Here is a 22,963-nt window from a genome sequence, read left to right as displayed (position 1 = left end):
GGTGTGTGTGTTTTTTTCACACCCCTGACCAACACAGCTGTGCCAGTAAGCCTTTGCAGTGTAGACCTGGCCTCAGTCCAGTTCTTAGCAGACGGGGGTCCATATTACAAAAATCCACAGCTCTGTTGTCCTGTGTTGTACATCACTAAAATGACACTGTAATAAGCATCAATCATAAACTGTCTGAGCAGAGAGGTCATGGATCTTTTTAAAAAATTCTCCATTATGTTTTTTTGCCACACCTCAAAAATGGTACTGCATAACAACTGCAGATGTTTTGTTCTACTCTCCTCAGTGAGGAGTGGGAGCTGGCTGTTTTCATAAGCCTTTATGGCTTAAGTTTAAAGTTAGTTTATATGGTTTTTTTCCCACAATCTATGAGAACTCGGGAGAGTTTTTAGACTGTCAACTCTTCAGGGCAGGACCAATGTCTTTGTATGTGTTTGTGAAGCGCTTAGCACAATGGGGCCCCAAATTCTGAATGGAGCCTCCAGGCACTACAGTAATATAAATATTAAACAATAATAACTGCATAATATGAGACAGAATTGTCTGCAGTTACAAGCTGTGTACCTCTTAAAACCCCACATGAACCAAGAGGGGAGTCAGGGTTAAAGATGTCTACAGCCACAGGCTTGGACTCTCCTTAAAAGTGCACTCATGAGTCACCAAGGATGTTTACAGAATTGATAGGTTTCAGAGTAGCAGACTTGTTAGGGTATGTCTACACTACGCAATTAGGTCGAATTTATAGAAGTCAGTTTTGTAGAAAGCGTTTTTATACAGTCGAGTGTGTGTGTCCCCACACAAATGCTCTAAGTGCATGTAGTTGGCGGACTGTGTCCACAGTACCAAGGCAACAGTCGACTTCCGGAGCTTTGCACTGTGGGTAGCTATCCCACAGTTCCCGCAGTCTCCACTGCCCATTTAAATTCTGGGTAGAAATCCCAGTGCCTGATGGGGCTAAAACATTGTCGCGGGTGGTTCTGGGTACATATCGTCAGGCCCCCGTTCCCTCCCTCCCTCCGTAAAAACAATGGCAAACAATAGTTTTGCACCTTTTTTCTTGAGTTACCTGTGCAGACGCCATACCACGGCAAGCATGGAGCCCGCTCAGCTCACCGTCATCGTATGTCTCCTGGGTGCTGGCAGACGTGGTACTGCATTGCTACACAACAGCAGTTTATTGCCTTTTGGCAGCAGACAGTGCAGTATGACTGGTAGCCGTCGTCGACGTAGTCCTGGGTGCTCTTTTAATCGGGCGCCTGGGCAAACATGGGAGTGACTCAGTCAGGTCATTTCCCTTGTTTCGTCTCATGGCGATTGAGTCCTACCGGCAGTGCACTGTCTTTTAATTTGCAGCCAGCAGAAGACGATGGCCAGTAGTCATACTGCACCGTCTTCTGCCGAGCACCCAGGAGGTGATGATGGCTAGCAGTCGTACTGCACAGTCTGCTGCCAGCATGATGTATAAAGATAGACGAAGTGTCTCGAAACAAGAAATAGACCAGATTTGTTTTGTATTCATTTACTCCTCCCTCCCTCTGTGAAATCGACGGCCTGCTAAACCCAGTTTTGAGTTCTATCCTTGAGGTTTTGAGTTCTATCCTTGAGGCGGCCATTCAGTTTCGCGCAAAGCCACCCCCTTTGTTGATTTTAATTCCCTGTAAGCCAACCCTGTAAGCCATGTTGTCAGTCGCCCCTCCCTCCATCAGGGCAACAGCAGACAATCATTCTGCGCCTTTTTTCTGTGCAGACGCCATACTACTGCAAGCATGGAGCCCGCTCAGATCACTTTGGCAATTAAGAGCACATTAAACACCACACGCATTATCCAGCAGTATATGCAGCACCAGAACCTGGCAAAGCGAAACCGGGCGAGTAGGCGACATCAGCGCAGTGACAAGAGTGATGAGGACATGGACACAGACTTCTTTCAAAGCACAGGCCCTGCCAATGTGGGCATCATGGTGCTAATGGGGCAGGTTCATGCGGTGGAACACCGATTCTGGGCTCGGGAAAAAAGCACAGACTGGTGGGACCGCATAGTGTTGCAGGTCTGGGACGATTCCCAGTGGCTGCGAAACTTTCGCATGCATAAGGGCACTTTCATGGAACTTTGTGACTTGCTTTCCCCTGCCCTGAGGCGCAAGAATATCAAGATGAGAGCAGCCCTCACAGTTGAGAAGCGAGTGGCAATAGCCCTGTGGAAGCTTGCAACGCCGGACAGCTACCGGTCAATCGGGAATCAATTTGGAGTGGGCAAATCTACTGTGGGGGCTGCTGTGATGCAAGTAGCCAACACAATCAAAGATCTGCTGATATCAAGGGTAGTTACCCTGGGAAATGTGCAGGTCATAGTAGATGGCTTTGCTGCAATGGGATTCCCTAACTGTGGTGGGGTCATAGACGGAACCCATATCCCTATCTTGGCACCGGAGCACCAAGCCAGCGAGGTCATAAACTGCAAGGGGTACTTTTCAATAGTGCTGCAAGCACTGGTGGATCACAAGGGACGTTTCACCAACATCAACGTGGGATGGCCGGGAAAGGTACATGACGCTCCCATCTTCAGGAACTCTGGTCTGTTTCAAAAGCTGCTGGAAGGGATTTTCTTCCCAGACCAGAAAATATCTGTTGGGGATGTTGAAATGCTTATAGTTATCCTTGGGGACCCAGCCTAACCCTTAATGCCATGGTTCATGAAGCCATATATAGGCAGCCTGGAGAGAAGTCAGGAGCTGTTCAACTACAGGCTGAGCAAGTGCAGAATGGTGGTAGAATGTGCATTTGGACGTTTAAAAGTGCGCTGGCACAGTTTACTGACTCGGTTAGACCTCAGCGAAACCAATATTCCCACTGTTATTACTGCTTGCTGTGTGCTCCACAATATCTTTGAGAGTAAGTGGGAGACGTTTCTGGTGGGGTGGGAGGTTGAGGCAAATCGCCTGGCTGCTGGTTACACACAGCCAGACACCAGGGCGGTTAGAAGAGCACAGGAGGGTGCGGTGCGCATCAGAGAAGCTTTGAAAACCAGTTTCATGACTGGCCAGGCTACGGTGTGAAAGTTCTGTTTGTTTCTCCTTGATGAAACCCCCCACCCCTTGGTTCACTCTACTTCCCTGTAAGCTAACCACCCTCCCCACCTCCCTTCGATCACCACTTGCAGAGGCAATAAAGTCATTGTTGCTTCACATTCATGCATTCTTTATTAATTCATCACACAAATAGGGGGATAATTACCAAGGTAGCCCAGGAGGGGTGGTGGAGGAGGGAAGGAAAAGGCCACACAGCACTTCAAAAGTTTAAAACTTATTGAATGCCTGCCTTCTGTTACTTGGTTACTCTGGGGTGGAGTGGCTCGGTGGCCAGAGGCCCCCCCCACCGCGTTCTTGGGCGTCTGGATGGGGAGGCTATGGAACTTGGGGAGGAGGGCGGTTGGTTACACAGCGGCTGTAGCGGCAGTCTGTGCTCCTGCTGCCTTTCCTGCAGCTCAACCATACGCTGGAGCATATTAGTTTGATCCTCCAGCAGCCTCAGCATTGAATCCTGCCTCCTCTCATCACGCTGCCGCCACCTTTCAGCTTCAGCCCTCTCTTCAGCCCGCCACTTACTCTCTTCAGCCCACCACCTCTCCTCCCAGTCATTTTGTGCTTTCCTGCACTCTGACATTGTCTGCCTCCATGCATTCGTCTGTGCTCTGTCAGTGTGGGAGGACAGCATGAGCTCAGAGAACATTTCATCGCGAGTGCGTTTTTTTCGCCTTCTAATCTTCGCTAGCCTCTGGGAAGGAGAAGATCCTGTGATCCTTGAAACACAGGCAGCTGGTGGAGAAAAAAAAAGGGACAGTGGTATTTGAAAAGACACATTTTATAGAACAATGGGTACACTCTTTCACGCTAAACCTTGCTGTTAACATTACATACATAGCACATGTGCTTTCGTTAGGAGGTCGCATTTTGCCTCCCCCCACCTCATGGCTAACAGCGGCTGAATTTCTGTTCAGCCATAGGCAAACAGCCCAGCAGGAATGGGCACCTCTGAATGTCCCCTTAAGAAAAGCACCCTATTTCAACCAGGTGACCATGAATGATATCACTCTCCTGAGGATAACACAGAGAGATAAAGAACAGATGTTGTTTGAACGCCAGCAAACATACACTGCAATGCTTTGTTCTACAATGATTACTGAGTATGTGCTACTGGCCTGGAGTGGTAAAGTGTCCTACCATGGTGGATGGAATAAGGCTGCCTCCCCAGAAACCTTTTGCAAAGGCTTTGGGAGTATATCCAGGAGAGCCACGAATGCCAGGGCAAATTAATCATTAAACATGCTGGCTTTTAAACCTTGTATAGTATTTTAAAAGGTACACTCACCAGAGGTCCCTTCTCCCCCTGCTGGGTCCGGGAGGCAGCCTTGGGTGGGTTCGGGGGGTACTGGCTCCAAGTCCAGGGTGAGAAACAGTTCCTGTCTGTCGGGAAAACCGGTTTCTCCACTTGTTTGCTCTGAGCTATCTACAGCCTCCTCATCATCCTCTTCCTTGTCCCCAAAACCTGCTTCCGTGTTGCCTCCATCTCCATTGAAGGAGTCAAAAACAACACGGCTGGGGTAGTGGTGGCTGAACCCCCTAAAATGGCATGCAGCTCATCATAGAAGTGGCATGTTTGCGGCTCTGACCCGGAGCGGCCGTTCGCCTCTCTGGTTTTCTGGTAGGCTTGCCTCAGCTCCTTAAGTTTCACACGGCACTGCTTCAGGTCCCTGTTACGGCCTCTGTCCTTTATGCCCTGGGAGATTTTCACAAATGTTTTGGCATTTCGAAAACTGGAACATAGTTCTGATAGCACGGATTCCTCTCCCCATACAGCGATCAGATTTTGTACCTCCTGTTCGGTCCATGCTGGAGCTCTTTTGCGATTTTGGGACTCCATCATGGTCCCCTCTGCTGATGAGCTCTGCATGGTCACCTCTGCTGATGAGCTCTGCATGGTCACCTGCAGCTTGCCACACTGGCCAAACAGGAAATTGAAATTCAAAAGTTCGCAGGCCTTTTCCTGTCTACCTGGTCAGTGCATCTGAGTTGAGAGTGCTGTCCAAAGTAGTCACAATGGAGTACTCTGGGATAGCTCCCAGAGGCCAATACCATCTAATTGCATCCACAGTACCCCAAATTTGACCCAGCAAAACCGATTTCAGTGCTAATCCCCTTGTCAGGGGTGGAATAAGGAAATTGATTTTAAGAGCCATTTAAGTCGAAAAAAAGGGCTTCGTCATGTGGACAGGTGCAGGGTTACATCGATTTAACGCTGCTAAATTCGACCTCAACACCTAGTGTAGACCGGGGCTTAGTCTGTAGTGTGAAGATGTCATCAATGTAGCGCAAGTAGAGTAGGGACATTAGGGGACGAGAGCTGTGGAAGCGTTGTTCTAGGTTAGTCATAAAAATGTTGGCATACTGTGGGGCCATGTGGGTACCCATAGCAGTGCCCATAACTATTTTACATTTGAGGACAATGTATATCTTCAAATCAGCGGCACTGCGATGGGTACCTGCATGGCCCCACAGTATGCCAACATTTTTATCGCTGACCTAGAACAACGCTTCCTCAGCTTCGTCCCCTCATGCCCCTACACAACGTTCACTACATTGATGACATCTTCATCATCTGGACCATGGAAAAGAAGCTCTTGAGGAATTCCACCATGATTTAAACAATTTCCAGCCCACCATCAACCTCAGCCTGGACCAGTCCACACAACAGATCCACTTCCTGGATAGTACAGTGCTAATAAGCGATGGTCACATAAATACCACCCTATACCGGAAACCTACTGACCGCTATACTTACCTACATGCCTCCAGCTTTCATCCAGACCACACCACACGATTCATTGTCTACAGCCAAGCTCTACGATATAACCGCATTTGCTCCAACCCCTCAGACAGAGACAAACATCTACAAGATCTCTATCAAGCATTCTTACAACTACAATACCCACCTCCTGAAGTGAAGAAACAGATTGACAGAGCCAGAAGAGTACCCAGAAGTTACCTACTACAGGACAGGCCCAACAAAGAAAATAACAGAACGCCACTAGCCATCTCCTTCAACCCCCAACTAAAACCTCTCCAGCGCATCATCAGGGATCTACAACTTATCCTGAAGGACGACCCATCACTCTCACAGATCTTTGGAGACAGGCCTGTCCTTGCTTACAGACAGCCCCCCAACCTGAAGCAAATACTCACCAGCAAGCACACACTACACAACAAAAACACTAACCCAGGAACCTATCCTTGCAACAAATCTATTCAGGGGACACCATGATAGGGCCTCATCACATCAGCCACACTATCAGAGGCTCGTTCACCTGCACATCTACCAATGTGATATATGCCATCATGTGCCAGCAATGCCCCTCTGCCATGTACATTGGCCAAACTGGACAGTCTCTATGTAAAAGAGTAAATGGACACAAATCAGACATCAAGAATTATAACATTCAAAAACCAGTCGGAGAAGACTTCAAACTCTCCAGTCACACGATTACAGACCTGAGAGTGGCTATCCTTCAACAAAAAAACTTCAAAAACAGACTCCAGAGAAAGACTGCTGAATTGGAATTAATTTGCAAACTGGACACCATTAAATTAGGCTTGAATAAAGACTGGGAGTTGATGTGTCATTACACAAAGTAAAACTATTTCCCCATGTTTATTTTCCCCCCATGCTGTTCCTCACACATTCTTGTCAACTGCTGGAAATGGCCTACCTTGATTATCACAACAAAAGGGGTTTTTTTTCTGTCTCTCCTGCTGGAATAGCTCATCTTACCTGATCACTCTTGTTACTGTGTATGGTAACACCCATTGTTTCATGTTCTCTGTGTATATAAAATTTCCCCACTGTATTTTCCACTGCATGCATCTGATGAAGTGAGCTGTAGTTCATGAAAGCTTATGCTCAAATAAATTTGTTTGTCTCTAAGGTGCCACAAGTACTCCTTTTCTTTTTACAGAATTGATAAGTTCCACAAAGATTCCTTTGTTGTTTATATGAACCTCAAGGTCTACTGAAGTCTTTAGAAATGTCCCAGGGAGTCCCAATGAGTTTATAATCTCCTAAGGAGTCCCACCTTCTCTGCTCTAAATTATAGCAATGCCACTTACATCAATGTTATATAAAATCTGTCAGAAATGTCCAATTTCTGTCTAATGACTTTAAGCACTGAGCTCCATACATGCCTCCTTCACAACCACTTCACAGCAAAGTTGGAGTTAAACCATTGAAGTCAAAGGGCTCAATTCCATGTTACCCTGTATTTTATGTGGTAATTTACCCCAGTGCAAAGTGGGTGTAAAATGTTACCATATCACAATGACAGCATTTTATGTGCACGTAGCACTCACCTTATACTGGAATAAATGACTATACATGAGGAAGGGCAACAGTGAACTGACCCCATGGGATTATACTGGCGTACAGATGGTGTATGGGAGAGGAGAATAAGGCCATATATACCTACTTGGAAACTGAATCGTACCCACTAACTATGGGCTGAAGACATGACCCTGCACTACCCTCATGGTATGGGTCAGAGAATACAAACTTCTCACTAGAGCTACTAAAAAAAAAAAGACACTTTTTCTAATGGAAAATGCCTTTTTGACCAAAATAAAAATTTAATGAAAAAAAAATTTTGATTGATTTTTTTCATTTTTCAGTGAAAATATTTGAAATGAAAAATTCCATCTGCTGTCCTTCCCATCCCCCAAAACACACATACACACACACAAAAACCCTTGTGTTTTGTTTCTCGAGAGAAATAATACTTTCTCACACTTTCACTTCCTCCTCCCCCTTTTTCCAGGGGGGGAGTAAAAAATGTGTGAGAAAATGGTTTATTATGCACCGAAACAAAACACACTTTTTGGGGGGGGGATGGGAATTTTTTATTTTAATTTTTTAATTGAAAAATAATTTTTTGACCAACTGAATTTTTTGAATGAAGTGAAACATTTTCACTTTTCAATTTTTCCATGAAATCTACTAGTCTTGTTTCGACCAGCTCAGCTTCTCCTATATAACCCTTCACATATGGTACAGACCTTATTCATCATTCTGTTGTAGGGAGAAAACCTCACTCAACCCTATTTACCTTTCCAGTATTGGTCAGGGACTTCAAACTTTAGCTACAGCCCAGAGATCAACTTTTTGGTCATGATCCTAAGCATATGAGTGTTGGACGGTCTGTTATGAAAGAGATATGTAATAGCTCACTTGTAATGGGTTGTTGAAGTAGTCCTCCAGGGAGAAACTATAGGCAGTATGGATTCAATTCAGGTCACTACCTCATGAGTTGTCAGCGGGGACATATGGGACATATGGGTTAATGACCCATTCTTATCTCTGGAGGCTGGCCCCAGAGGAGGGAGTATGGAGCTAGCTGGATTTTCCAGGTTCCAAACACAGGGGCTATGGGCTGCAACAAGCCGTTGAAGTCAGCAAGCAGGTGTCTCTATGTCCCTGGAGAGAAAGGCAAAAATGGCAGCTCTTTGTTGGAACTCGGTTTGGAGTGATTTCAAAAGGCACAGAATCTGCCCCCCTAAAACCAAACTCAGTTGTCAGGACAGACTCAATTTGTTTCATGTGCAGTAAATAGGGTTTTCCCTCTAGGCAGAAGAGAATAATAGAGGGTAAGGCTGCAGAGTGATGGAACTTGAGCAAATATTTCCAGACTTTCTGGCACTTTAATTTTATGAATTGCCTTCTAAACTCCTGACATTGAAACTTTTAACTCTTCAAGCTTAACTGCAAATTTCTTGACTTTCAAACTTTTTTTTTTGAATGACATTTTAATATTGTTGTAAATTAATGGTCTGTTTGCAACCTTAGTGTTATTTTAGCAAAGTTTGTTGCTTGGGTTTAGTAAATTAGATGTGTCCAATTTATATGTAAATCAGTGCACATCACTAGCTCACTTTCACAATGTAAAGTAGGTAAATTTCATTTTTCATGCTTGCTACATCACTAAAATCCCAAACACTATGCTCTGCCATCCATGCATCAAATTGCATGAATTTGCAGCACAAACTATTTGCTCTTGCTGGAATTTGACCTCACATAGCACCCCTGCCTAACTCTGAAGTTGGAGAAAGAGACTTTTTTGCATTTATTTAAACTTTGGGATGCTGCGCGACAAATTGACAAATATTGTAAACCATGGGATTGCTCAGGGCATGGGAGCCAGATGTCCAGAACATAGAAATGAAAAGTCCAGATTCTCCGACACCTCCATTTGTCTGTTTTCTACTGCACTCTTGCTTTCAGCTCTAATCTGTTCCAGAAGCTGGTTCTTAGAAAGTACTTCTCTGCGGGACAGCTTTTGACCTCCTTTATCACAAGTTTCCTTAACGGGTATAAGACTGACGCTGTCGGATTCTCTTCAACAAAGCCCGACATTTCTATGATTCTAAAAGGCTTACATAGTCACAAAACTGTCACGGGTTTTTAACATTACCTACATGAGAATCCTCCTGATTTCAACACTACTCCTGTGACTAAGTTAAACATATGTAAAAAGAAAAGCAGTACTTGTGGCACCTTAGAGACTAACAAATTTATTAGAGCATAAGCTTTCGTGAGCTACAGCTCACTTCATCGTATGCATCCGATGAAGTGAGCTGTAGCTCACAAAAGCTTATGCTCTAATAAATTTGTTAGTCTCTAAGGTGCCACAAGTACTGCTTTTCTTTTTACGAATACAGACTAACACGGCTGCTACTCTGAAACCTTAAACATATGTGTAAATGTTTACAGGATTCGGCCTCACAAACTCACTAGTGTCTCCAGCCCCAGAAAAACCTCATCTGCAGCAGTAAAATGCTGCCACCATTCAACAACACTACCAAGTATTGTATGCTATAGTGATTTACTAAAAGATCCAGCTGCTGGAATGATTTGATTATGTGAGAATCTGTGTTTGTTTGTTTTTAAAGTAAATTTCTAGCCTCACGGTTGTGAAAAATACCTGGAAAATGTGAACCATAAGGCTCAAAAACCAGAAGGCAAATACAAAGAACCCCACATTTCCCATTATTTAAAGCACAATCTCATGATTTTTGAACATTTGGGTCTGGTGCTGCTGACTGACCGGAAAAAAACTGCTGCTGTCAGTTAGCATGATCCTGGTGGTCTCAGTGTGCCTGACATTTGATCCCTTCCTCTCTGTATAGGGCCGAGATCAGCAGTTCTGCCTTTGCATCTTGTACAGCGGCGAGCCTGGTCTCGCCCAGGGGAGTCCCACCTTAAATGTAACTGGTGGTTCTTGTCTCCCCCCAAATAGTTTTATTTTATAATAGAGCTTTAACTTTAAAATAACAATGAAAGAGAAATAGAACAATAGCAACTACCAGGAGCAATGGGAACATGACCCGAGGGCTCCGTGTGCCTGGCAGGGAGGAGTCTCTGCCCCGCCCCGCGCCGCGCCGCGCCTCCTCTCCTGTGTGCAGCGTGTGCCCTGTGCGGCCACCGGCTTGAGAACTACACTTCCCAGCAAGCCGCGGGCCGCCGCGCATGCGCACCGTGGGCTTTCAGCATGGCCACGGTGCTGTCCCGCGCGCTGAAGCTGCCAGGTAGGGAGTGGGCTCTGCAGGGACAGGCCGAGGCCGAGGCCGAGGGCGGGGCAGGGACAGCTCGGCGGGACCCCGCGCGCAGGGGGGCCGGGACCGACCCGCGCTTTCTTCGGGGGCCAAACACATCCGGGTCTTTCTGCGGGGCGGGAGAGACCCCCCTCAGGGACATCCGGGTCCGGGCAGCTTGAGTGGGGGTCAGTGTCCGCGCCCCTGAGGTGGGGAGAAAGGGGGGAGGGTCACTGCTCCTGGGGGGGAGAAGAAGAGAGAGGGGGGGGTCACTGCTCCTGGGGGGGGGGGGAGAAGAAGAGAGAGGGGGGGGTCACTGCTCCTGGGGGGGGGGAGAAGAAGAGAGAGGGGGGGTCACTGCTCCGGGGGGGGAGAAGAAGAGGGGGGGTCACTGCTCCCGGGGGGGGAGGAGAAGGAGAGGGGGGGGTCACTGCTCCCGGGGGGGGAGGAGAAGGAGAGGGGGGGGTCACTGCTCCTGGGGGGGGGAGGAGAAGAGAGAGAGGGGGGGGGGGGGGGGGGGGGGTACTAGCACTGCTGGGGGGGAGAAGAAGAGAGAGGGGGGTCACTGCTCCTGGGGGGGGGAGAAGAAGAGAGAGGGGGGGTCACTGCTCCTGGGGGGGGAGAAGAAGAGAGAGGGGGGGTCACTGCTCCTGGGGGGAGGAGAAGAAGAGAGAGGGGGGGTCATTGCTCCTGGGGGGAGGAGAAGAAGAGAGAGGGGGGGTCATTGCTCCTGGGGGGGGGGAGAAGAAGAGAGGGGGGGGTCATTGCTCCTGGGGGGGGGAGGAGAAGAAGAGAGAGGGGGGGGTCACTGCTCCTGGGGGGGGGAGGAGAAGAAGAGAGAGGGGGGGTCACTGCTCCTGGGGGGGGGAGGAGAAGAGAGAGGGGGGGTCACTGCTCCTGGGGGGGGAGGAGAAGAAGAGAGGGGGGGGTCACTGCTCCTGGGGGGGGAGGAGAAGAAGAGAGGGGGGGTCACTGCTCCTGGGGGGGGAGGAGAAGAAGAGGGGGGGGTCACTGCTCCTGGGGGGGGGAGAAGAAGAGAGAGGGGGGTCACTGATCATAAAGTGTGGGGAGTAGGACCTGAGTTGGAAACAGATGGCAGAGGTGGTCCATTTGCTCATCGGATGCCCCTGACACTGCTTCTGTTAAATATCTTAGTCTCTCTTCACCCTGTCATGCACTCTTATAGTGCTATATTCTGAGATTAAGTAACAATACATTTTTGCATACTCTTTGCAATACTTTGCTCTCCATTTCCTACATATTATTATTATTATTATACATCATATTATTGTGGAACATACTTGATTTTGAACAGATTTAGAACAATGTTTAAATTGCTGCCTTTTAAATACCTTTTGCGGTAAATTGATGCAGCATGTAAAAAAATAAATAAATGAAGGAGAATGAATACCTAAAAAAGATAAAGCTATGTTTGTCTTTGTCTCGTCCGCTAGTGTGTGTCATTCCTATAAATAACCTACTCTTGGAAACCAGGCTCCAAATTAAAGTTCTGTCTCTGCATTTATCTGGGTAAATATGAAAACCCTGCCAAATTTGTCTGTATAATTTCCATTAATCTCTATTTTATCATTTGTATTAAAAATGGGAGAAAAGAAATATATCTACACCCTGGTAATAGGATATTCAAGAAAAGGAACTGTTAGTTTAGAGAAGCACGTATTTTCGGAGGCATAGATACAGCCAACTATACATTTCTATGAGGACATTAAAAGGGAATTATACTGAAAACACATCTTGAATGTCTGTATTTTACTGTAGAACAGACTGCCAAGGTTTTGCTAGAGAACAGGTGGAGCCAATGCAGGTGCCAATATTAAACCAATGGGAAAGTGCCCCATCAACCTTCATGTCTACTGCTTGCACTCAGGAAAACGAACAGAACTAGTACACCTGCTGCTGGGGCTGGGGCTCCTCCCTCCTGCTGGGTCTCACCAGCTTCTTAGTGCTCCCATGGCTTTGAAGTGGGATTCAGTAGGCAGTTGACATGGCCTTCCTCTTCAGCAGCACATATATTAAAATTGGAATGATACAGAGAAGATTAGCATGGTCTCTGCGCAAGGATGACACGCAAATTCGTGAAGCATTTCCACTGGCCCATGAGAACCGACCATGATGGCACCTATAAGGCCCCACCTCAAGCATTAATCAATCCAGAGCAAGGTCTTCTACCAAACTGAAGCTCGGCTCTAGTGCTTTTTTTCATTATAGAACAATTTGTTTGTTTGATTAAAGAGGATGGAACAGTTGTTCAAAGCTGTTTACTTGGAAAAAATAAAAGTACAAAATGGGAGAGTTATAAATATGTGAGAAGAAGGAGCATTTTGCAGCTGCAAAGACAAACTTCTCCCTAAATTTCTTGACTTAACTAATAATCTGTATCCACCTGCAACTGGAAGGCATTAATTTGGGTACACAAAGTAAGCTATTTTTAGTTGAATCAAGGCCTTTCAAGTGCATTTACAAAAATAATCCTTATAATTTGTGCTCAAATTAATTTGTACAGCTAAGACACTACTTGTGTGACTAACACGTAGTCAAAATGTAGCTTTCAACAGCCACGAAAAGTCGGAACTGTTTTTCCTATAGCTGCTTTTTCTTTCACTTTTCATTAATTTCGCAAATATGTGCTATCTTATCTCCCTAAGGGTTTAGATAGATATATATGGAGTGCCCAGAGAGGCATCAGCCAACTCCTAACAGCAAAAAAGAGAAAACAAAGAATGGCACCAAAGAGGGTTCAAAGAATATTGGAAGCAGAAAAACAAGCATTGAAAATTACACTGGTCTAAAGTTCAGGATTTGCTTTCTTCACTCTAAAACCAGTGCTAAAAAAGAACACTGCTATTGGACAAGAGATCAGTGATAGCTTGGTATCTCTCAAACTGGCAAACCTTTAAACTTTTTATAATGTTGACGTAGTTTTAATACAGGCCTTACTGATGCCTCGCTTCCAATTTATAATTGCATGAATGGAGCATCTTTTCTCTCCTGTGAGATCACACAACACCCCTATGACAACCACAGCAGTAGCTTACATAGAAAAGTAATATTAGGAAAGTAGGAGATTTTTAAAGGCATAAAGGGCTGTTAGGTGCCCAGTTCCCATTGAAAGTCAGCAAGAGTTGAGCTCCTAACTCCACCTTCTGCCTTTAAAAATATTCAAATACTAAGGAGGAGATTTTCAGTGTCTGGAAACAAAAAGCCCAGTAGCATGTGTTCAGTATCTTGACCTGCAATTGGTCTATGGACCGCAGTTTGGGAACCTCTGCTTTATATTATTGGAAAGCTGAAAACATTTTTTGTATATGATATCACACAAGGTATTGGATTTTCTGATCACTGATAAATCAGAACCAGACAGTACTGGATATTCTTTTGAAGACCAGTCAACTTCTACAAGAGCTGGTCCAGGACCAGTAATCAGAAAGCAAATAATTTGATCTCTAGAGAGCTTCTCAGTAAATCATAATTCCTTAAATGGGTGAATGCTTTGATTTATACAAATCTTAGTGCTATTTATGTCTTTCTGCTTAAAATTCAATTGGGGGCTTAAATAGATGGCTTGAAAGCATGACTTGCCCACTTATTTTCATGCTTATTTGGTCAACTAGTGGGCTTTGCATCTTTAAGTATGGTGAGTTGAAAATGTAGCTGCACAAATGATCTTGCCTGAATGTAAAACTCGGGCATATCTCTATGAAAATTTGGTCCAGCCCTTGGAGCAGCACTGACATGTCTGCTGCAAGAAGAGCAAAACTACTGACAGATTGTGACAACAAAATTAGAATTGGCGCTTTGACTTTGCAGAGAATCACATTTCATCGGTAATGGAAAATGGAGCCTTTCACCTTTAGGTTGTCAATTTCAGACTGGACTCTGGTCAAGGGAGATAGTAGATGGCTCAAGGGAATAATAATATAATATGGAACTTCTAACCTATAAGTCTCTGGTTCATTTTTTACCTAGGTCATTAACAGCTAATATCTATTATTGCATCCATTAGCTTGTTTCCAATGAGTTGGGGACATCAGACCAGTTCATAACAGGAAAGGTGTCCTCGTCACAGAACCTGCACCACAGTTGGCATCTCTGTGGGTGCTCCCAACAGGGAGCTCATGGACTGATTTAGTTATGGAGTCTGAGCTCTTCTCTCTTCCATGGAGGTGACCCTTCCAGGACAGGGTTGATTGAATGGAGGAAGCTTACACTGCCAATGTTGTAGCTGCTCGATAGATTTCAGTCTCCAGAGTGGACAATATGAAACCTTTTATCAGCCCTGAATTCTCTAAATTAAAGTGCCACTGGGTGAAGCATGGCGTGCAGGCACAAAAGGAGAAAAAGATTTATATTTGTGGAAGTATATGTTCCTGTTTTGCATTATGGTCTCTCTGGGCAGACTGCTTTCCATGCACCGAGCTCCATGGCAGTCAGTGAGGCTCCATGCTGATGCCAGTGCGGCACGGGGAAGTAAGAGCTAGTCTGTACATAGACTTGCACCCAAATGTCCGCAGGTGTAAATGAAAACTGGTTTACTTTGGTGCAAGTCTGTATGTGGACCTGCATAGATCACAATAGAAGTGGCTTTAGAAGTCAGTTTAGATAACTGACCTTAGCTAAATGTGACACTTATCTCTTTTGGTAAGGATACGTCACCTAATGCAATGGCAAAAAAAACTAAGTTAAGGCAGAGGCAGTATTGCTTGGTGACATGTCATCCTCTTGCAGAACACTGAGTTGAGCAAAATGCAAACCATTTGAAAATCAGGAAATGCACAGTTAAGATTGCCTGGGCAACCTTAACTCAGCCCTCTTTCTGCAATGCCCCACTGTGCCCCATTAATATACATACCTTTACTCTGCCAATCCCACAGTTGCTGAAATGTAAAAGTAGGTGAAACGCTTGTACAACCCATTCACTCTAACTCGCAGGATTCCAACTAGCACTTGCTGGGAGTGGGGAAGGGTTGTCCATGCCACCTTCCTCTAGCCTCTTTCAGCAACATCTAAATATGCACATATTCACACTGACCCTTGGCATTATAAAAATCAGGAGGTTGCAGATCCTGACACACTCACACCCTTAGCCAACTTCCCAGAAAGAGTCCTGCATGTGTACAATTTAAGAACAACTTCACAGCCTTTTACAACTCTACTTACTCACAGGATACCATCTCAACCTAACTTTCACTTAACTATCATTAAAGCATTAGAATTCCCTTGTATTCCATTTCACTCCTGATACCCTTTGTAATAAAAGCTCTGTGCCCTGCTACTGACAAAACCTACACACTTCTGCATAGAAATGGTGCATACTTCATCCTGAAGGTACACATGCACCTCTTCCCTTTCCTCACACACATGAGGGTGCAAAACATGGAACTTCTCATATCACAGTCACTGCTGTGTCACACTCCTCAAAGTAATCCACACATCTCACAAACACACCTTTACCAAGCAGAGCTAACTACTGCCTCCATCATTCAGTACAGCTACACCTGACACACACGTTACCTGGAATGCATGCAGGTAATAAATGCTTAGACTGTTGTCATATTCCAACTTGCTATTGATAATACCCTTTGTAATAAGAACTCTGTGCCCTGCTAATGATAGAATGTACACAATTCTGCATTGAAATGGTGCATACTGGATCCTGAAGTTACACATGTAGCTCTTCCCTTTGCTCTCATGCATATTGGAAGATGCAAAACATAGATTTTGTCATATAATAACTACAGGTCTGCCACACGCCTCAAAGTAATCCACGTCCTCCTATCACAAATACACTTTTACCAAGCAGCCCCAGCTACTGCCTCCACCATTTAGGGTAGGTATATGTAATACGCTGACTGCACTTTCAGTGTATGCAAATAATTTCCATTGGCTACTGTCAGCTGTAAGGGAACAGAAGGAAGATTACATGGGCAACCTTTTTTGTCCTTTAATAGTGCAAGATGGAATCCTGTGGGTGAACATGAATGGGTTGTCAAAAGAGGTGAAGAGCTTGTACATTTCAGCAACTATGGGGGTTGGCAGAGTAAAGGTATGTGTATTAACGGCATATTGGGACGTTGTTGGAAAAGGGCATAGTTAAGGTTGCTTAGGCAACCTTAACGCTGCATTTCCTGGGTTTCAGAAGTTTTGAGTTTTGCTCAACTCAGCATTCTGCAAGGGGACAACATCCTACCAAGCAACCTTAACTCTCCCTTAAAGTATATTTTTGCCTTTGAATTTTCTAGTTTTTTGAACAGGAAAAGGTATGTTGGTGATAGGAATAAATAGTCGTTTAGGCAGTTGTACATATCATGTCCTGCAATTTGCATACTGAGTCAGCTTGCCTCTGTGCACGCATATCAGCTGGACCCCACCAGTCCAGACCTCACCAGCCATGCCCCTGACCCATTCACTGCATTCCCCATTCCAACCTGGCTGTCCGTCCACTACTGTACCAGGACCTCCCACCACAAGCAAGAACACATCTTCCTGAAGTCTTCGCTCCCTGGTATAGGAACACTTCTATTGGTTTACTTCCTCCCCTCCTATAACTCAACTCACATGCAGTGCCTGGAGCGAAGGACAACTATGTTACAGTGGAACGGTATTCCTGTTGAAGTTTCAGAGTTTTTGGAGGATGGAGTTTGTGGCAGGACTGGAGAGAGAAATCACAGACAGTGTTTCTGTTCCAAGGTACTGACAGTTTTATGTTTGAGAGAAAAGATCCTCTGACCCCTGTCCAATAAATGTATCCCATTGCCAAGAAACTGTGAGGTGTCAGAGTTTGTAATGTTTCTATGTCATACAATATCCTTTTCCCAGACAGCTATGAACCCTTCAGTTTCCTAGTTAATGTTATTCCAGCACTTACTCATAGCTTTCATATTATTTATAGCAATTATTCAGGCGCTCAGCTAAATCAGAGAAAACTATCAAAGATCCTGGATATAGATCTCTGATGCAATTTAAATCTGCTCTCGTACCCAGATTCTGCCTGAGTGAATCTCCACAAAGTCCGGTAGATCATCTCTTAAATCGCCTGTTAGACACTGCAGCGATTCTTAAGTAACTGGTTGTTAGACACTGCAGAGAGGGCAAAATATGGTGCCCAGTGCAGGCTACCTCTCTCCACCCAACTCAGTCTGTACTCAGCAGTCCCCATGTCATGGTGTACTCCTTGCTCTCCCACAAACTCATGCAGTCTCATAATCCAGGAATTACCCAGAATCCACACTCTGGCAGCCCTGGCAGCACACCTATTTCTTTTTCCTCAGCAGTCAAGGCATAGGTGCCAACTCCATGGGTGCACCAGGGCTGGAACACCCACGGAAAAAAATTAGTGGATGCTTAGCATCCACCAGCAGCCAGTTCCCCCCCCCCCCCCAAACTCAGTGCCTCCCGCCCGCCACAATCCGCTGCTCTGTAGCATGCAGGAGGTGCTGGGGGTAGGGGGAGGAGTGGGGACGGGACCTGTTCAGCGGAGGGGGCGGAACTGGGTGGGAAGAGGCAGAGCAGGGGCGGGAAGAGGCAGTACGGAGGTGGAGTGCGGGCAGGGCCTGAGGCAGAGTGGGGATTGAGCACCCCTGTAGAAAGGAGGAAGCCGGTGCCTGTGAGTCAAGGTACCTGTGCTGTCAGTTCTGAACCTTGTGCCTTTGGAAGCACCACATTAATCTGCCCTGAGATCAGGAAGTAGCCACTTGCTCCCCTCCCCAGTGTCTAGTAAAATACAAATTTTCTCAAACCACCAATCCAAGGTTTGCCTACATCACCTTCTCCAAAGCCACAACCTTAACAGTGCATTTCCTGGGTTTCAGACGTTTTCAGTTTTGTTCAACTCAGTGTTCTGCAAGAGGACAACATCCCACCAAGCAACCTTAACTCTTCCTCGAGACAGATTTTTGTCATTGAATTTCCTAGTTTTTTGAACAGGAAAAGATATGCTGGAGATAGGAGTTAGGAGTCGTTTAGGCAGTTGTCCATATCATGTCCTGCAATTTGCATACTGACCCCAGAGAGGCAAGACCTCCCATATCCCAGCTTACATGGGGGGCTCAGATTGCCTTAGTGGTGCAAGAGTCCATCCCCTGCCACCCCAATCTGGGCGCACACATGGGAGGGGAGAATGTGGGGCTGACAGGTGCCCTATTTCACCCCACTCCTCTGTCCCTCCCCCCAAACATCCCCCTTCTCAGTATCCTACCTCTCCACTTCCCCAACCTCCATTTCTCCCTCGCTTGAGCCCCCAACCTCTCTCCACTCTCCCTTACCACCTGTCCTCATTTGGCTCCCTTCCTATAACCCCCCCTTTCTTCGCTGCAGCCCCAAATCCCTTTCTCCCACTTCCTCTCCCCTCCCTGAAAGCATTCATATGTCTTTTTTCCCCTCGAAAAGCTTGATTACATTTCCTCCAGAATAAAATTGCCATCCATGACTCACAAATTGCAGCAATCTCTGGCCACTCAGTCCAAAACTCCTTTGATCTTAGGTGGAGGCTTGTGATTAATTTATCCTTCAGTATGTTAATTGAAGGGTGAGTTCACAGCCATGAGTCTCAATGAGGTCTGTGATTCATCCCGTCATTAATACCTCTCAGTTTAACAGTACAAGGCAGCAGAAGGAAACTGGGTTTACAGAGAAGCCTGTAAGGCAGGAATTCCTTCGTCAAATGACCCAAAATTTGGGTCACTAACCCTACTCTGCACTGTCTTGAGGCACACAAAATTTCAAAGGAATCTTTTTAAACGTAGATTTTAGAGACTTAGAAAGGTCAACCTTTAAACAGAAGTTGTGACACAGCTTAAACTATAAAAAGGAGTACTTGTGGCACCTTAGAGACTAACAAACTTATTTGAGCATAAGCTTTTGTGAGCTACAGCTCACTTCATCGGATGCATTTGGTGAAAAATACAGTGGAGAGATTTATATACACACATAGAGAACATGAAACAATGGGTTTTATCATGCACACTGTAAGGAGAGTGATCACTTAAGAGGGGCTATTAGCAGCAGGAAGGAGGGGGGGGAAGGAGGAAAACCTTTTGTGGTGATAATCAAGGTGAGCCATTTCCAGCAGTTAACAAGAACCTCTGAGGAACAGTGGGGGGTGTGATGGGGGGACAAATAACATGGGGAAATAGTTTTACTTTGTGTAATGACCCATCCACTCCCAGTCTCTATTTAAGCCTAAGTTAATTGTATCCAGTTTGCAAATTAATTCCAATTCAGCAGTCTTTCTCTGGAGTCTGTTTTTGAAGTTTTTTTGTTGAAGGATAGCCACTCTCAGGTCTGTAGTCGTGTGACCGGAGAGATTGAAGTGTTCTCCAACTGGTTTTTGAATGTTATAATTCTTGACATCTGATTTGTGTCCATTTATTCTTTTACATAGAGACTGTCCAGTTTGACCAATGTACATGGCAGAGGGGCATTGCTGGCACATGATGGCATATATCACATTGGTAGATGCGCAGGTGAACGAGCCTCTGATAGTGTGGCTGATGTGATTAGGCCCTATGATGGTGTCCCCTGAATAGATATGTGGACAGAGTTGGCAACGAGCTTTGTTGCAAGGATAGGTTCCTGGGTTAGTGGTTCTGTTGTGTGGTGTGTGGTTGTTAGTGAGTATTTGCTTCAGGTTGGGGGGCTGTCTGCAAGCAAGGACTGGCCTGTCTCCCAAGATCTGTGAGAGTGATGGGTCGTCCTTCAGGATAGGTTGTAGATCCTTGATAATGCGTTGGAGAGGTTTTAGTTGGGGGCTGAAAGTGATGGCTAGTGGCATTCTGTTGTTTTCTTTGTTGGGCCTGTCCTGTAGTAGGTGACTTCTGGGTACTCTTCTGGCTCTGTCAATCTGTTTCTTCACTTCAGCAGGTGGGTATTGTAGTTGTAAGAATGCATGAGGAGATCTTGTAGGTGTTTGTCTCTGTCTGAGGGGTTGGAGCAAATGCGGTTATATCGTAGACCTTGGCTGTAGACAATGGATCGTGTAGTGTGATCTAGATGAAAGCTAGAGGCATGTAGGTAGGAATAGCGGTCAGTAGGTTTCCGATATAAGGTGGTGTTTATGTGACCATCGCTTATTAGGACTGTAGTCTCCAGGAAGTGGATCTCTTGTGTGGACTGGTCCAGGCTGAGGTTGACGGTGGGATGGAAATTGTTGAAAGCATGGTGGAATTCCACAAGGGCTTCTTTTCCATGGGTCCAGATGATGAAGATGTCATCAATGTAGTGGAAGTAGAGTAGGGGCATTAGGGGACGAGAGCTGAGGAAGCGTTGTTCTAAGTCAGCCATAAAAATGTTGGCATACTGTGGGGTCATGCGGGTACCCATCGCAGTGCTACTGATTTTAAGGTATACATTTGTCCCCAGATGTCAGCAGGATTGTCTGGGTATGCAGACTCCCTCCTCAGGCCCTACGCTACCAGCATTCCCAGCTATCTTCGAGACACCACTGACTTCCTGAGGAAACTACAGTCCATCAGTGATCTTCCTAAAAACACCATCCTAGCCACTCTGGATGTAGAAGCCCTCCTCACCAACATTCCACACAAAGATGGACTACAAGCCATCAGGAACAGTATCCCCGATAATGTCACGGCTAACCTGGTGGCTGAACTTTGTGACTTTGTCCTCACCCATAACTATTTCACATTTGGGGACAATGTATACCTTCAAATCAGCGGCACTGCGATGGGTTCAATCTCTCTGGTCACACGATTACAGACCTGAGAGTGGCTATCCTTCAACAAAAAAACTTCAAAAACAGACTCCAATGAGAGACTGCTGAATTGGAATTAATTTGCAAATTGGATACAATTAACTTAGGCTTGAATAGAGACTGGGAGTGGATGTGTCATTACATAAAGTAAAACTATTTCCCCATGTTATTTGTCCCCCCACCCCACCCCTCACTGTTCCTCATAGGTTCTTGTTAACTGCTGGAAATGGCTCACCTTGATTATCACCACAAAAGGTTTTCCTCCTTCCTCCCCTCCTTCCTGCTGGTAATAGCTCCTCTTAAGTGATCACTCTCCTTACAGTGTGTATGATAAAACCCATTGTTTCATGTTCTCTGCGTGTGTATATATATCTCCCCACTGTATTTTTCACCGAATGCATCCGATGAAGTGAGCTGTAGCTCACAAAAGCTTATGCTCAAATAAATTTGTTAGTCTCTAAGGTGCCACAAGTACTTCTTTTCTTTTTTGCGAATACGGACTAACACAGCTGCTACTCTGAAACCAGCTTTAACTATAACAGCGCTTCCATGTCACTATAATGTTGCCTTAGCTAAGGCTAATTCTATTTAGAATGAGGCAGTTAATGATTTACTGTGACTTAACAGTATTATTTGATTGGCTTTTACATTAAAAAATCCTATAGTTTACATTAAAGTTACAATTTCAAACATAAGAAAGGAAAAAGTGAAGGTTCTTTTATGGTAGACTGGGTACACTTCCAACATTTCTACTGGTTGGAGAGATATTACTGGTTTGGCTGCTAAAACTCATAGAAACTTTCCCAACTGAAGAATTTAAGGATGGCTGCTGCAATGTCAACTCTGCTGTGTAGCACAGACTGCATATTTTACCCATTTAACAACATGACAGTTACGTACTAAGCTGTGCATTTAAAGAGAAAAACAGAAATGCGAAAAATTACTTCTGAGCAGTATGGTTGAATTAACTTTACTATGAGAACCTAAAACTTTCTCATTTCTCTTCTTTGGATCATTCCCATTCATCATAGTATCAGAGGGTGAATACAATACACGTTTTTGCAATTACCATGTTTATATTATTTATGTCTTGCAAAGTGTTCCTTTAAACACCTGGAGGCACAGTTTAGCATCTGGCATCACAGCTCGTTCCTGTGGAAGGAGCTATGATGTCACAGAAATTTAGATTGTGACATCACTGAGTGGATTAAGGAGAAGGAACAGATGAAAAATGAGGTATAGAGAGAGGACCCTGCCATGGATACACTATAAAGGCTACCAAGTGAGGAAGGGCTCTTTCATGATTAGAGCTTTGAATTAGGAGAGTCTGGGACTTAGGTATGCAGAGGGTTAAGCATGAAGATATGTAGGGTTGGCAGAATTCAATTTTTTAAAAAATTTATTGACAGATATTATCGGTTTATTTTTAAGCATTTTTTTATTCTTATCAATTTACTTTTTCACAGGTGTGGAAAATTATGGGGGTGGGGAATCTGACATTAGTAGGGGTCCACCAATAATTGTTTAATGAAACTAGATGTTAAGATTGAAAAAGTTAAAGTTTTATAACCGTTCAAACGCAAATTGTCAATGTTAC

At 45.1% G+C, this 22,963-nt stretch overlaps 1 protein-coding gene and 1 non-coding gene across 5 annotated transcripts in view; both read left to right on the top strand.

The window, feature by feature from the left end:
* The first annotated feature begins 10,422 nt into the window (after window positions 1-10,422).
* Window positions 10,423-22,963, top strand: part of FAM234B (family with sequence similarity 234 member B) — a 34,662-nt gene continuing 22,121 nt past the window's right edge. Inside the window, exon 1 of one of the 4 annotated variants that reach the window (XM_038412785.2) lies at window positions 10,423-10,634. In XM_038412785.2, coding sequence (XP_038268713.1) covers window positions 10,598-10,634 — 37 coding nt within the window. In that variant the 5' untranslated portion in view covers window positions 10,423-10,597. Of the gene's footprint in view, window positions 10,635-14,706; window positions 17,349-22,963 lie in introns of those variants that run through there. The other 3 variants (XM_043502677.1, XM_043502680.1, XM_043502684.1) reach the window with 3 other exon arrangements.
* On the top strand, window positions 12,652-12,756 carry LOC119850277. The gene has a single exon (XR_005290802.1). It is a non-coding gene; the product is annotated as a U6 spliceosomal RNA (small nuclear RNA).

This window comes from Dermochelys coriacea, chromosome 1, assembly GCF_009764565.3.
Source record: "Dermochelys coriacea isolate rDerCor1 chromosome 1, rDerCor1.pri.v4, whole genome shotgun sequence".
In the NCBI taxonomy this organism is placed as follows: Eukaryota; Metazoa; Chordata; order Testudines; family Dermochelyidae; genus Dermochelys; species Dermochelys coriacea.
Note: the sequence above shows the minus strand (reverse complement) of the source record. Positions and strands in the feature narration are given on the sequence as shown.